This window comes from Jaculus jaculus, chromosome 16 (genome assembly GCF_020740685.1).
Source record: "Jaculus jaculus isolate mJacJac1 chromosome 16, mJacJac1.mat.Y.cur, whole genome shotgun sequence".
NCBI lineage: Eukaryota > Metazoa > Chordata > Mammalia > Rodentia > Dipodidae > Jaculus > Jaculus jaculus.
The window spans coordinates 40,991,906-41,008,275 of record NC_059117.1 but is presented as its reverse complement, the minus strand read 5'-3'; the positions used below and the strand labels follow the sequence as shown (position 1 = coordinate 41,008,275).

The 16,370-nt window shown below is 44.9% G+C and overlaps 1 protein-coding gene and 1 long non-coding RNA gene across 5 annotated transcripts in view; one reads left to right on the top strand and one right to left on the bottom strand.

Annotated features, from left to right (window-relative positions):
• LOC123455321 overlaps positions 1-10,973 on the bottom strand; it is a 67,642-nt gene extending 56,669 nt beyond the window's left edge. For 3 of the 4 annotated variants that reach the window (XR_006633836.1, XR_006633834.1, XR_006633837.1), the window contains exon 1: positions 8,192-8,363. This is a non-coding gene — a long non-coding RNA (uncharacterized LOC123455321). Of the gene's footprint in view, positions 1-8,191; positions 8,364-10,828 lie in introns of those variants that run through there. The other variant, XR_006633835.1, reaches the window with a different exon arrangement.
• Positions 10,718-16,370, top strand: part of Jazf1 (JAZF zinc finger 1) — a 336,912-nt gene continuing 331,259 nt past the window's right edge. The window contains exon 1 of the mRNA XM_045136032.1: positions 10,718-10,905. Within this exon, the coding sequence (XP_044991967.1) occupies positions 10,791-10,905 (115 nt within the window). The 5' untranslated portion in view covers positions 10,718-10,790. The remainder of the gene's footprint in view (positions 10,906-16,370) is intronic.

Genomic DNA, 16,370 nt, shown 5'->3' with positions numbered 1-16,370 from the left:
ACTGTTGAGTTCATGGACCAAATGTGGGCTGCATGCAAGATCAGTTTGTCTTCCAGTGGGTTATGGTTTGACCCTGAAAAGTCCCCCACCAGCTCATATTTTGAATGCTTAGCCCCAAAGTGGTGGTGCTATTTTAGAGGGTTCTAGAGGTTTTAGAAGGTGGAAGTAAATTACTGAAATGGTGGGTTCTTAAGGGGGTATGAGGGCATTTATTCCTGTCCACTTGCTGTCTCATTCTGCTTCCTGATCCCATTATGTAAACAGTTTCTGCCACATGCTCCCACCACCAAGAATGAGCTACTTTGCCCTGACTTCCTTGCCATGTTGGACTACAACCTAAGAACATGAGCCAAAATAAATCTTTCTTCCTTTATTTTTGTTAGAGAAACAAGAAAAGTAATAAATTCAGTGTTTAAGAAAAGTGTTCCCACTGATTTGCACCATTCATACCACACATACATACCTACTCCCATACTTCTTATTTCATTACTTGCCCTATCTGCCTCTTTATTTGTTTTGATTGTATCTTCCCCCAGGGAAATGTGAACACACATCTATTCATCCCAGATAGAGCATGGGCTACGAAGTAATGATTGCATCAAAATCCAAGTTGGTCAACCAATGAGTTGACTGGGGTTACTTACAGAGCATGGGTGAAGGGTTACTTATAGAAGCATGGATGACTCAAAGCAGCTGCATCCCACAAAGTTCCACACAATCATGGGTGGTGACAACATGGAAGTGGTCTCATGGGGTTTCCTTTCAGCTAACCTTCTAGTTGGGGTGGGGGAGGGGCAGAAGGGAATAATAGCTGGATTCACAGGTGAGGGCATCATGGCACTACCCTTCTCCATTTACAGGAGAGTATCAATAGTTCCATTACCATGGACATGGCTATCACTATATTTTTCTGCAATAGAGTTGGCATGGCTACTGGGCCAAGGCACTCTCTACTCAAAGATGGCATCATGTTATGCCTGGAGGAAAAAAAAATAGGCACTATAATTTGTCACAGAAGTCAAACTTCTTGAAGGCTGAGGTCTCTAAGATAAGCCATTAAATGCTTAAGACAATAGCAGAACAATGAAGAAAACATTACTTGGCAAACACACATAGGATAAAAATGATACCAAGGTGAGTTTAGTTATAAAACCAGGAGGAATAGTCCTTCCTGAAGAAATTGCTGGAATTTAAGTCTGCTTTCTCCAAGAGTTGCCTCTGGAAAGAGAGAATCAAGTTGCAGAGCCTTCTGAGGTGGCATTTAGTGGAGTTGTTTGTTCTATGCCTCTGCAACTAAAACTGCAGCAGAAATTATGAGTGTAGCAAAAAATCAAATGATTACAGGGCAAGAGGCAATGACAAATATAAAATTTACTTTTATCTTTGATGAGTAATACTCATATTTTCCATTGTACCCCCAAACTAAAGTAGGAAGTCACAAAGTGAAGGTTCAGCTAAGAACTGGCTAAAAACCAAAATTAATGGTATCTTTTAAAAGTTTTGCTTTTGGGTTGGAGAGATGGCTTAGTGGTTAAGTGCATGACTGCAAAGGCTAAGGACCCAGGTTTGATTTTCCAGGTCCCATGTAAGCCAGATACACACAGTGGTGCATACATCTGGAGTTTGTTTTCATTGGTTAGAGACTCTGGTGTACCCTTCTCCCTCTCCCCCTCTCTATCTCAAATAAATAAATTAATAAATAAATAAAAGTCTTTCATTCTATAAAGTTTAGTTTAGAATAAAGTATTTGTGGTAGCTTCCTACTACTATAGCAAAATGCCTCAGATAATTTACAAAGAGGCAGTATTACTTTAAGCTTAGTTTTAGGTATTCCTGTCTGTGCTTGGTTGACCTGGGTGTCTGGGAACTGTGGTGAGGCAGCCTATCATATATGAGCTTAACTCCTCATGGCAGTCAGAAAGCAGAGAGAGAGGAAGCAGAGAGGATGGGTCCCAGTATCTGATTCAAGGACACCTATGACCTCACTTCCATAAGACTCCCACCCATAAGGTTCTACCATCACCCAATTATACCAGAGGTTGGAGATTAAGCCTTTAACACGTGAACATTTAAGATCCAAATAAGAGCAGTATGAAACCTGAAAACAAGTTTGGAAACAGCAAGAAAAAGAATCTCCCAGAAAAGAAAGGAAAGAGACAAGACAAGAGCCTCAGCTCTGATGGGTCACAATTCCCCATCATTAATTCCCTACCCTGGGCTTTTGTTGTGCCACTTAAGTACACTTTGCAAGGTAGTATACTTCTGCCCCTCTACTTTAGGATAAATGAATGAGTATCTATAATATACATGAGCATGATCCTTTCTATGCAATGAACCCAACTTCTCTCCAGATTCAAGGGGAAAGAATGACCATATTCTACAATCTGTAAGGTCAAATATGGATATTAAGTTCAGAACTAGGCTCTGGAGTCAAACTGACCTGAGTTCAAATCCTAGTTCCCACACTTAATAGCTTGAAGAACCTCAGCAAGTTATTTTTAATTCTCAGTCATTTTTTGTTTGTTTCTTATCTATAGTTTGGGCATAATTTCATTTTTCTTCCTCATAGGGTTAAAAAGCCACTCTAGGGCTAGAGGGATGGCTTAGTGGTTAAGGAACTTGCCTGCAAAGCCAAAGGACCAAGGTTTGATTCCCCAGGATGCATGTAAGCCATATGCATGCACAAGGTGACAGATGCATCTGGAGTTTGTTTGCAGCAGCTGAAGGCCCTGGTGTACCCATTCTATCTGTCTGTCTGTCTCTTTCTCTCTCAGGTAAATAAAATCAAATAATTTTTTAAATTAAAAAATTCACTCTACATTAAAGCATCCAATACCATGGGCCAATGCCTAACAATAGGAGACACTCAATGCATAATGGTGATTGCTACTTAAAACAATATATATAAGCTGTAGAGATAGCTCAGCAGTTGAGGTGCTTGCATCAAAAGCCTAAGGACTCACATTCGATTCCCAGGTACCCATATAAGCCAGATGCACAAGGTAGAGCATGCATCTGGAATGGTTGCAGTGACTAGAGGCCCTGGAGGGCTTGTTCTTGCGTCCTCCCTCTCTCTCTCTCTCTCATCTGCCTCTTTCTGTCAATCAAATAAAAAATAAAATATTAAGAAAATAATGTAACAAAATAATATTATAATAAACTTGACTCTCTGTGAAAGCGAAAGGTATCTAGTCTGTGCCTAACAGTCAGCTAGTGCCAGATTTCATGTCATGGCTGAACGCCTCACTGCTTATCGTGTCCAGTCAAACAGCTTAGTCTGCATCAGCAGAGACTAGGAAGCTAGTACTAGCAAAACAAGTGAGAGGAACAGTTCATGAGTGACTGTTACGAGTGCAGCACAATGACTTAGCACCAGACTTTAGAAGAGGTCTCAGTGGAGGTTGGGTTGTGATTATGGCAAGGAATATCTGTTGTAATCTATGACCTAAGTGATGTCTGAAAATCACTGCTCAGAATAGCAACAAATTGTTAGAAGTTGCTTGGGCACTGGAAACTACAATCTCAGTACAGTGCCTCCTCACAATGCTGAGCTGTACCTTCACACAGTACTTCCTGAGCACAGTGCACAGCACAGCAACAGATAATCTCCTTTCTCAAGGAGGCAGGGTCAGGTTTAGTGGCCTTTAAGGACAGAGGCTTCACCCCAGGAGGTAAGCAGGTAACTTGAATGAAGATAATATACCTTTAGCCTCTGTGTTAAAAAAGTCAACTTTTGTAAATGTCTGATTAGTTGTTATATTTATCGGTGTGCATAGGCACATGTGCCACAGTGCTTGTATAGAGGTCAGAGGACAACTTTGAGGTGTCTGTGCTCTACCTTCTTTGAGGTAGCTTCTCTTGCCACTGCAAATGAACATCAGACTAGGTGGCCCTGGAGCTGTGTTATAGGCATTGGAATTAAAAGTGCATGTGCCACTTTGAATCTGGCTTTGCATGGTACTGGGGGATTTAACTCCAGGCTGTCGGGCTTTGCAAAGAAGCCCCTTTAATCACTGAGCCATCTCCCCAGACCATATTACATTGTAAAAGGTACTTTAGGGTCAAAGGGATGGCTTACCAGTGAAGACACTTGCCTGCAAAGCCAAAGGACCCAGGTTTGATTCCCCAGGACCCATGTAAGCCAGATGCACAAGGTGATGCATGCATCTGGAGTTTGTTTGCAGTGGCTGGAGGCCCTAGCATGCTGATCCTCTCTGTCTCTCTCTCTCTCTCAAATAAATAAATAAATAAATATTAAAAATTAAAAAGAGAGATAAGGCTCTTTAAGAAAAGTTCTTTATGTATATGATTTATAAATAAAAACATTAAAATATGAATTTTCTGAGTGGAATTTAAGATCAAAAAGGTTTGGAAACCACAGAGATACAAACACATTCATGTTCTCGGCAGCACTGTTCACAATAACCAAGGTACAGCAACAGGTGACTAGATAAAATGTGGAACATACATACAATGGAATTTTATTTGGGTATAGAGGAGAATGAAATGATGTCATTTGCAGGGAGAGAGTGGAAAGTGGAGATCATCACACAAAGTGAAACAAGCCAGGCTCAGAATGTCAAATAGGCTATACTTTCTCTTGTAGGCAAAGTCTGTATCTACCTACCTACCTATCATCTATTTGATGTCTACAGACACACACATACACACACACATATGATAAAAAAGTAGGAGACTATGTAGAGGAAAGAAGAACTTTAAAGGAAGAAAAGTGGGGGAATGAGAGGGCAGTTGGGGAGAGACAAATACCAGATTGTCTCTCCTATGAGAAATCTGGATTTGACTATACACATACACACACACACACACACACACACACACACACACACACACACATATGTATGTATGTATATCACAAATACAGAAAAGAGACTACTTGAGGGAGGAAGAGGATCAGTGGGAGGGGACAAAAGAAGCTAATGGGGTTAAATATAAGCAAAATATAATGATATATATATATATATATACATATAGATATATATGAAAATATCATAATGAAACCCCTACTTTTGTACACTTACTAAAATATATAGTTACAAAAAGATAATATTGCCTTTTATAAAAGCTTTGGAACCACTGGCCTACAGCAGCAAGTCTACCACCAACAGTGTAACTGTAAGAGAAGTATGCTGAAATGTAAATGCTTAGCACCCAGCTCAGCCGGGAGGGAAGAGGAGGCAAGACATATCAGGGCTTCCTAGAGGAGGCGACAGGCTGAGTGACTGTAATGATTCAGGGGAGAGAAAAGGGAAGAGGGATTGAATATTCTAGGCAGGCTGCACACACATGGAAATCAGGGTGAGTGCATTTTGAAAGCTAAGATAATTTGGTCCACCTTGCTCTGTCAACACCTGTGGGGAAATGCAGGCTGGGAGGCTTCTGCAGAGATGGTTTAGGGATGCCACTGAAGAGGAGGAAGCTTATTCTCAGAATGAGGGTTACTATTAAGGGATTCAAGGAGGAGAGATGGGATCATGAGGCAGTATGTCTAACTTGGCCCACTAGCCCAGTCTCCTGTTGACACCTGTTAGAAGCCTGGAGGGAATGGATTACAATAGCAGGAGTTGGCAAGACCTCAAAAATCCAGGGCAAAAACAGTACTGGTAGTCTTTGAGAGGATAAAAATCCTCCACCATGCAGTTCTGGGTGGTCATCCATACCTACACCATACACACCTAGCAGAAGGCTGTGTCTTTGAGTAGCACTGGCGCTTTCTTCACTATCAAGAGCAATAGGGCCGGTCGTGGTGGCGCACGCCTTTAATCCCAGCACTTGGGAGGCAGAGGTAGGAGGATCACTGTGAATTCAAAGTCACCCTGAGACACCATAGTGAATTCCAGGTCAGACTGGGCTAGAGTGAGACCCTACCTGGAAAAACCAAAAAAAAAAAAAGCAATAGGGATTATCACCAGAAAGTGCAAAACTGGAAAGGTGGGGGCTAGCAGATGCCACCACAGCCAAGAGAACAGGACATACAGCTAACTGAGCCATGCCAGTAATCCCTAGAACTGATTCAAGAGTGTTTGGTGCTCCCTTATGAGGAGCGTCTGGACTTGTTCTCAGACTGTAGTGGATGAGCAGCTGGAATGCACAAATCCTAGGTCATTCTTCACGTCCTGGCCTATATGATAAAATCCCTTCAACTCTGTGATAGGAGCCTTGCTTAGAGGTGTAACCAAGATATATCACTGGCATGAATGGAATAGCATTTGCTTGGCAACTCTTAGGAATCTTAGTTTAAACCTCAGGCTGCAATGGCCTGAGAAGTAGTAGTTCCTGTTATATTGGGGTTCATAGCTATGATCTGGATGGTGGGGGAGTAGATCCAGAATGTTCGATTAGAACTGCAGCCATTGGCTGGCAGTTTTATCTCAGGTCCAGAGAAGTCCTGTGAGAAGCTGGAAGTGAACACAAGTACCACCTGCCTATGTAGTCAGAGGCTCAGAAGTCAGGTTCCCTGGAAGTGACCTAGGGGAAAACCCGCATTACTCACATTAAAGCCAAAGCTTCGTCCCATATAAAACAGGATGGGGAATGACAAGTCATCAAAGAGCAAAGCTTTACCTGCAGGTGTGGGAATCAAACCTGGTGCCTTGCGTATGCATACTAGGCAAGTGCTCACAGCTGAAAATGCTGGAACAGATATCCTCCTCTTTAGAAGGAGGGGCAGAGGTGGCTATCACTGGAGAATTGCAGCCTTAGTCTTTCAACTCCAGGAACAACATACCTGTGACAGGTGGCCACAGACTTGTCTTAGCTGAAGATGACCAGAGTCATGATCTGCTTGTTCCATACACTGGTGACAGTAGAAAGAGGCCCTAAGCCAATCAGGAGGTTGTAGCTAGTCAGCCTAAGAGGCACCACATAAGGGACTCAAGAGTGGACCCACAAAGCTAGAGAAAGCTAGACTTGAAAACAGTGGGGTTAGATTCAAAATAATGCAATGTACATAAAGTCCCTCTTGTAGGACTGACCACTGCCCGCATGGGGCAAGGTGACTGGACACTTCTGTGATAACTGAGTCGTGTATGGGGAGAGCAGTCAGCTGTAAGAATCAGGCTCTTCCTGCAGCACCAGGTGGCTCCACAAGACTGCTGGGTCTGCACCTCCCAGGCAGCTGATCCATCCTTAGGACACTGTGTTTAGGAGACCATTTCTGGACAGCAAGTCTTAATAATGCTATCCCATCCTATGGGACTGCCATGCATCCATGCTCCATAGGCCTATACCCTGAGAGGCACAGTGCTTCAGGGAGAGGCAAGAAGTTTTAATAAAAAGGCAGGGAAAGTTTCTAGCCTTTTCCTTTCAGATAATTTTAGTCCCCAAACAAGAGAGGTAAATATTTTCTCAGGAACAGAGGTACATCAATCATTATTTTCTCCTGGAAGAAATAGGTTGAAGTATTGATTTACATATTGTATAGCCAAAATATTTACTTTACCTAAGGGAACACTCTAGAACAAACACTTTTAAATATTTTATCTATTTATTTGAGAGAGAGAAAGAGAGAAAGAAGCAGATAGAGGGTGAGAATGGGTGTGCCAGGGCCTCTAACCACTGCACATGTATGCAGATTAATGTGCCATCTTGTATATCTGGATTTATGTGGGCACTGGGGAATTGGACGTGGGTTCTTAGGTTTTGCACAAGTGCCTCAGCCACTAAGCCATCTCTCCAGCCCCCAATAACAAATATTTTTAAATGGAAATCTACCAAAAGTAAGCATTTCACTGTAAAGCATTTTTATCGAAGTTTGCCTATGGTTACTACACCTTTGTTTATTGTGTAATAAATTTTGCTGAGTGAACTGTGACTACAGACTGGATGGGTACAATTGAGAAAGACTTCAGGATACCTCTGACTCAGTTTACTACATCTACATAATCAGTGGACCTGAAGATTAACCCCAGATTCCAACGATCATGATTATGTGTGTCACAAGAAAAGCCAAAACACTGTGCTAATAAACAAAAAATGATGAGCCAGATCTGTCACATATACAAAGTTTCAACCATATAAAGAGGTAATAGAGTAGGTTATTTCATGAAAAGTAAACAGATCCCTTACAAAATGTTAAAAAAAAAAAGTCTTAAAAATCAAAATCTTCATTTGTTTCATAAGTTATTTGGCTCTTTTCCCTAAAATAATCTATTTGTTCACTTTAGCTTACCAAAGCTTTGCTTGTGAGGGGAGGTAGTAGAGGCTGGTGGTAGCACTGAGCAAGGCCTTGGTGAAACCCAGTCCAGTCCTTCTTCCTTGGGCCTGTATGCTTCCTGCATTTTTCACATCTGAGCTCTCTGGAGTAAGCCACCTCTGGGCCTCTCCACAATCTTCCCACAGCCATCCTCCTGAGAACAGAGATATCACTTCACTAAGGCTGGGCCCTTTCCAGCTGCGGCAGAATGGGGTGCCTAACATCTCTGGGGAAGCTGTTTTAGCACCATTCTTGGCTGAAGTTTATTCACTGCTTATCCATGTGACTTGGCGTGCCGTGTATCTGCCAGATATTGAGCTTGCTCTCGGATGAAGGCCTTCCCAGGCTGGGGAGCTAAACATACAGCCTGTGTGCACACCCGCCAAAATTCCAATTCACAATCTAGAATTCTAACCCCTGCTCTTCAGACCCTTGTCTGGTCTTGGCCCCAGTCTCCAAAAAAGTAGGTCCCATGGCTCATTATCAGAACTTTTACTCTCACTTGGACCCAAGAAATTTTTCTTGGCACCAAACTGAACTTAATGACAAGCTACCCCAGCCACACCCAACTCAGACTCATCTTTGCAAGTTTACTACCTTGCAAACTGGGAAACAGAAGGATGAACTAAAGGAGACCATGGTATGGGTAAGAGAATTCAGCCCAACTGCTGAGGGAGGCCATGTAACTGTAAAACTTTCTACAACTGAAATGTTGCAAGTGCCTCTATGTAAACTTACATGAAAAGCCTTCATAATCTTACTGGAAATAATACTTGGGGGCTGGAGAGATGGCTTAGCAGTTAAGGGGCTTACTTGCAAAGCTTAAGGACTCATGTTTGACTCCCCAGATCCCATGTAAGCCAGATGCACAAGGTGACACATGTGAATAAGGTGGCACACGCATCTGGAGTTCAATTGCAGTGGCTAGAGGCCCTGGTGTGTCAATTCTCTCTCTCTCTTTCTATCACTCTCACACTTGCTCTCTCACATAAAAAAAGGCAGTCTATTGGGTTTGCCTCAAAAAAAGAAAGAAAAAGAAAGAATACTTGCAATGCATACAGCTCTACACCAGAAGGTAAGTGAAACTTCCTAAGGGAAAGATGAAAAAATGCTAAATTCAGGATGCACATATTCATAAAAAATCATCCTTGGATCATCATGTGTAGAAACCTAGAAGAAATCAGAAAAATCAACTAAAGGTAAAAATGTGACTGCAACATGTTGGCCTTTCAGCGAAACTGCAAAACTCACCTTCAGGCCTAACTGGTCATCATTATGAGATGGGAGAAGGATGGACAGCTGGTTCACTCATTAAAGCGCTTGCATGCAATGACACAGGTTCAATTCCCCATTACCCACATAAAGCCAGATGCACACAATGGCACATGCATCTGGAGTCCATTTGCAGTAGTAGTAAGAGGCTCTGGTGTGCCCATTCTCTCTCTCTCTGCTTACAAATTATACATACGTGTGTGTGTGTGCGCGCGCGCGCGTGCGTGCGTGTGTGTGTGTGTGTGTGTGTGTGTTTGTGTGTGTGTCAAAATGCTCACAGGATGATATAAGCTTGATTGGAGAAATCTTCACTATAGTGAAAACTGAGTGTTTCCATTCCTTCTAGCCTAAACCAATGTGCTGTTCTTTCTGCTGTGGAGAGTCACACAAATGGGTTAAGGTCCAGACTTGAGACAGGGTAATGGGTGCAGTGAAGTGTCATAATTTGGGGTAAGAAATTATTTGAGTTTTGGTTTTCCCAAAAGGAGCAGGGAGAACAAATGCAGTGCATATGTAAAACAGGGGCACTTGACAACCAAGTACTCTATTTTGAAATTTAAATAAAGCTAAGATTTTCTTGTGGCCTAGAGGGAAACTTCATTAAAATCAATTAGTGAGTACAAACCTCCAGAGAATGGACTTTTTTTTAAAAAAAAAAATTGGTTTAAAGAATAAGGTGCACACAATTACCTTTCCTGGGTCCCCTGTGGATGTCAGTACCACACCCAGACAGGTGGCCAGGTGCAAACAAATGTCCTCGAGAGACGGGCCCGCTAAGTCCCTGAGTGCTCATCGCTAGGAAGTATGTGTAATTAATAGATGTGTATCTATTAAGAATGTACCGTACATAACTAAGAAGGATCCTGACAGATTGCATGCATGGCAAACTGCGAATGGCAGGCCTTGGGAGATAAAGTTGGAGGCAGGCAGGCAGGCGCTGCCAGGTGAGGCCTCGGTCCGAGCGGAGGTTGGGGCCGCACAGCTGTGGCCGCGCGCCCTGGTCCCTCCTCCCAGCTGCGGCGGCCGCCCCCACCCCGCCCTCCCCCCGCGCTCCCGCCGCCGCCGCCGCCGCCTCCCCTCCGCCTCGCGCCCGGTGGCTCCTCGCTCTCCTCCCACCGCTCGCCCCCTCTCCCTCCGTCCGGTCCTCGCCGCTCCCCTCACCCCGCCTCTCTCCCCCTCCCCCGCCCCTCCTCTCCTCACCCCACCCGGCCTCCCCGCCCGCCCGCCCGCCCGCCCGCCTCCCTCCCGGCGCTCGCTCGCTCCCTCGCCGAGCCGACTCCAGGGGGGCTCTCGATGTAGCACCATGACAGGCATCGCCGCCGCCTCCTTCTTCTCCAATACCTGCCGCTTCGGGGGCTGCGGACTCCACTTCCCCACGCTGGCCGACCTCATCGAGCACATCGAGGACAACCACATCGGTAAATGGGCCCCGGGGGGCTGCGGTGGGCGGGGGCGCCGGGTGCCGGGAAAACTCCTGCCCGCGGCTATCCGGTCCCCAAGCGTGGCCCGGGGTGGCCGGCCGCGGGGAGGCGGCGGCGGGGATGGGGGTGTGTTTGGAGGCGGGGGAGGATGCGGCGTGGGGGAGGGGGCGCCCCGAGGTGCCGGGGCCCGGGGCGTGCGCGCCGGCAGCCGAGCGGCGGCCGTGGGGGTGCGCGGCGCGGCGGCGGGGATGCGGCGGGCCGGGCTGGGCGCGGGGCGCGGGGCGCGGCGGCGGCGGGCGTGCGAGCGGCCGGCGGGCGCGGGGCTGCGGCGTGGAGTTAGTTGGCCCGGTTGGGGTCCGGGCGGCCCGGGGCGCCGGGGCCGCGGGGTGCTGGCGAGCGGGAGTCGCACGCCGCCGGCCGCTTCCGCCCGGGCTCGAGCTGTCAGGGCTCGGCGGCGGCGGCGAGGTGGGAGGGGGCGGGGGTGGCTCCACCGCGGCAGCCATTCCGCTTCCTCCTCCCACCGCCGCCGCCGCCACTGCGTCCTGTCAGCGTCGGTTGCTAGGTGTGGTGCGTCGGGAGGGGGCCGCGGCGGCGGCCGGCCGAGGACCGGGCGCCCGGCGACGACAGCGACCGCGGGAGAGCCGGCCGGGGACCCGCGGGGCCCCGGAGCCCCCGGGCGCTCGCTCACGCCCGTGCCGGCCTGACGCGGACGCCGGGCGCTGCGGGCTGAGGTTCCGGGTGCGCCCGTGGGCCGCGCCCAACCCCCCGCGCCCGGGGCGCCCCCGAGGCCCCGTGGAGGCTGCGAGCGCCGGGGACAGCCTGGCCGGGGACGGCCGCTCGCTCCGCGGCGCCCGGCTCGGCGACCTGCCTTCCGAACCGCGCTAGGCCCAAAGGTGCGCGCCGGGAGCCGCGGCGGCCTGCGCGGGCGGGCGGACGCGGGCACGCGGGGGAGGGGCGCCGCCCAGGCCCGCAGGTTGCCCGCGGCGCCCAGGACCCGGGGACCTCGCAACAAGTCCTCTGCTGCAGGGAAGTCCTTGCACACGTTCGCACACTGCCATCCCGACTCCCTGTGAAGGGAGATGGGCAGGGCTGTGGGCTCTGGCGATCCAGCCACCTGCGGAAGGTGTGGTCGGCACTCTCTAGGCGTGCTGTGTGGGCTGGGATGGAGAAGGGGCCGCGTGTGGCCTCAAATTGTCCCAGAAAGTCCAAACTGAATGCCAAGGATGCGGTTTATGTTTCTACAAAGTTGAAACAGTAAATCACGACTGCTATGTATTTATGCAGGAACATAATGAGATACAGCCCTAGGCTTCTTTGACCTCTAAAATGCTTTCTTCCTTGCACACAGTAGGTGCTTAGCAAGCATTGAATACTTGTTTTAAGTGGGATTTGATGGGCCCTTCAGAATGGGAACTATTCATGAAAAATGTCTACAAAATGCCTTTGAAAAGATCATTCTGATGAGTAATTGCCCAGGTTTTGACATTTTCAGTTTTAACATATCCATGTAATAGCTGTTCCCATCTTCTCTCATAAAGGAGTGGGGGAACAGCTGGCCTCTCAGGTTTGGGTGGTCTTAAGGGTGGTCTTAAAAGTGGTTTAATGGAGTGACAAATTTGCTGATTCATATCATGATCAAGTAGTCATAACTGCAAGTGCTTGAACTATAAACAGGTTTCTCATGATTGCTGACTTAAAATAAAGCTAAAGCTAAACTCCAGTTCAGCAAAGTTCCAAGAGAAATTTTGTTAGTTCACTGTACCTCCCCTCCTGGTAATTAATGGAAAACTACATAAATATGCATTCTATAAATACATATATCTCCTGACTTCAGAAAGCTGTCATTGCATTCTAATAGTTACATCAAATGATTTATGTAAGTTGAGCAATAATTTATCCAATTGCCTGCGTGGACTACTAACTGGTTCAAAGAATATATAAATAACATTTAATTAAATGTCAACATAAGTTTAAAACAATTATTCCTCTTGAGAATATAATTTGTAATCAGATGACTTAAGACTATTGGTAAATCATAATCATAAGGTTTTTTTTTTTAATTTGTAGAAATTTTCCCAGTGTTGTGCAAACATTTTTTAATAGAGCTAAGAGTTTGTAAATTTTCTGAAGCTCAACTTTAAAGGGTTGGTATCTTACTACCAAGGGCTAGTGTTTCTCTTTTAATGGTAAAAATATTGACAAATTTAGTTTGTGACAATAGCTACAACCTAGACAAATTGTTTGCCATGGTTAGCAATAGGAAATAGTTTGAACCAGTAAACTTAATGCAATTAAATGTTAGAATGAATGAAACATTTGAAATCCTGGGATTGAAGAGGCTGGCTTAAACTATTGTGTACCTCCATCGAGGAGGCCCCTTACTTTCAAAGGTATCCCTGTGTACAGAGAGAAACAATCAATTCCTATTGATCTCAACAAGGAAAAAATGTCTGGATTAGTTGGTAATATCATATAAATATAATTTTAATGAATAACAGTAAAAGGAGAAAAGGACATGAAAGTCCTATACTTTATTATTGTGATTCAATCTAAATTTTGGAGATAATGATGATAAGTATTTTTAATAATTGATTTACTAATTTCTTGTCTTTGTTGCCCAGTGACTACAATAAAGAATCATGAAAATACTAAGAAATGTACATATTTTACTTTTATTGAAAGGTTTTACTTAGTAACTAATTTAGTAACCATAAGAGAGAAATATGATGAGGTGACAGTTCTACTCTGGGAACTAGTTTTCATTCTAACTCTTTTATTCAAATTAAGTTCATGAAGTTGTGAATAGTGGTCTTTGTCATTCTATATATGTCTACCTAAGTTTTTTTTTTTTTTATTTTTAATGGTGGTTCTGGGGATTGAGCCAAGGGCCTCACACATATAAAGCAGGAACTGCACCACTGAGCTGTATCCTCAAGCCCAATATCTCTTGTTGTAGCATGTTTTCCTCTTACCTTTCTTGTAAGAAACAAGAGCTTAGAGCTTGAGAGACAGGGTAGAGTACTTTTCACCAGTCTTAGCTGTTTTTTCTTTCTTGGAAGAATGCTTATACCTGTTTCCCTATTTTTTTTTTTCCTTGCATCTACCTGTTGGTACAGCACTGGAGCAAGTGTCTCAATGAACAATCCAAGTATTCCAGCTGAAGCCCATCCCCATCCCCCACTTAGATTGCCTCAAAATCCTGCAGCCCTGCAACCCTGAAGTACTTCTCCACTGGCTTTGCTGTCCATCCATTCAGAGCCCTGCTGCTGTTTCCTGGAGACAGAAAAACTAGTCTGGGTTTGTTTGCTTCCCATTGTGTGTAGATACTTGAGTTTGTAGAAACACTTTTGGCATAGCCATCCTAAATAGGTGCAGTTAGCCTGGTAACAAGGAAGCTTGGAAACACCAAGAACACTACTAAATTTAGCACCTAAGGTCATGCCCCAGACTTATGAATGAATGCCTGCATCCCACTGCTGTGAAATCTTTTGGCTTTAGGTCTCAGAAGGCAACTGTGGAATCATTCCTAGCTGATTTCATCTTTTCATACACTTGTAAAAGTACCTATGCATTTTAACTTTGTTTATGTAATAGCAGTATTTGCTTTGTGCTAGACACAGTTCATACATTTCAGATTATACATATATTGAAGATACCAACTTTGGGGATTCTAGGGAAGAGGGATAGACAATGAATTCAAGTAAATGATGCAGTATATTGAAAGGTGAATGGTGATATAGAAAAGTAAGAGCAAAGTACCATGGATTGGGAGGAGTAAGGGTTGAGAAGCTCATGTATGGGAATCACAATCTTGAGAGCTGTGAGGGAGTTAACCATGACCTTGATTAGAGTAGCAAGAGCCAGACAGGAGAGAGCAGATGTTGCCAGGGCCCCAAGGCAGGACCGTATCTCTGGAACAGAGACAGGATTCTGACCCAATTCATTTCTTAAGATGGTACTGAACCAGCAGGTCATTTAAAACTTGTAGATAATAAGAGCCTTTCTATGCAGCTTTTCTGCAGGGGCCTTTCCAGGAATGGGGTCCCATTCATAGAGAGTGACTTACACTAGCTAGGACTTATGGTTCTTGACCTTGACTACCTCCAGCCTTCTTAATGTCTTTACTTGTTGGTTTCCTCCAAAACCTAGGCAATAAATCTATGATGATAATTTCATAGAGTGGGTCAATAAAGCAGCTAATTAACGTCAAAGTTTCTAGATAGAAACGGAAGACTACTTGCTATCAATTAGAATTTGGGCTGAGTAGATGGCTTAGCAGTTAAGGCTCTAGCTTGCAAAGCTTGGTGGCCTGGGTTCAATTCCCCAGTACCCATGTAAAGCCAGATGCACAAAGTGGCTCATGTATATGGAGTTTATTTGCAGTGGCAGGAGGCCCTGGTGTACCCATACATTTCTCTATCTATCTTTCTCTGTCAAATAAATACATAAAAGCATTCTCTCTCAAGTAAATATATGAAAACATGTTTAAAGATAATGTAAAATTTGTCTCCAAAGATGACTTAATAAATGTTGTACTTTGGATATAAAATTTCCCCATATACATATGTGTTTGAGCACTTAGACCCTAGCTGTTGGTATTGTTTTGTAAGCTTGTTGAACCTTTTAAGTTCTAAATGGGTTTCCAACCTTTGGGCTTCTCTAGGCCACGGGGGATGAAGAATTGTCATCTTGGGTCACAGTTTCCATGTATCAGAGATATCCAAACTATAGCCTCTAGGTTGTAAAAGCGTAGATTCATTTATTTTATATGACATTGTGACATAACATGACATTTTCCTCAAAGCTGATGCCCAAGAACCACACAATTGAATTATTTAAAAATCTGAATAATCTCATAATGTTGAAAATACATTTAAAATTTTTGTGTGGGCTACATTTATAGCTGTCCAGGGCCACATGCCTCCTAAATTTCATAAAATTGAGGAAATGGAGCCTTGCTGAAGGAGGTGGGCCTGGAGGTTTCATAAAGCTGCTCACTTCCTGCCTACTGTCTGCTTCCTGACTGCTCATTCAGTGTGCCCTGTTGCCTCAGGTTATCCTTTCTGTACTATGATGGACCCTCAAATTGTAAGACAAGCCTTTGTTCCTCTAAGGTGCACCAACAGTAACTGGCACAGCAAACATTTGCAATATCGGAGAGGTGCTATAGTATAGCAGATAGGTTGGACAATATGGAGTAGGCCCTTATGCCCACTTTACAGGTGAGCAAAATGAGGTTTCATAGCTGGTAGGCATGAGCTTGGATTTGAATTCTACACAGGTATGTAGAGCTGGGCCTGTGTCAAATACCCAAAGAGGTGAAGGACTGGACAGTACCCTCTGGGTCCTTTCTTTATATAGCTGGTCTGTTTCCCCCTTTAGAAAGGAACTCTGAACTGGAGGTGAGGATTACTTGAGAAACAGTGTAGCAAGTTCAGCTCACTTGGAATTGAGCATACATG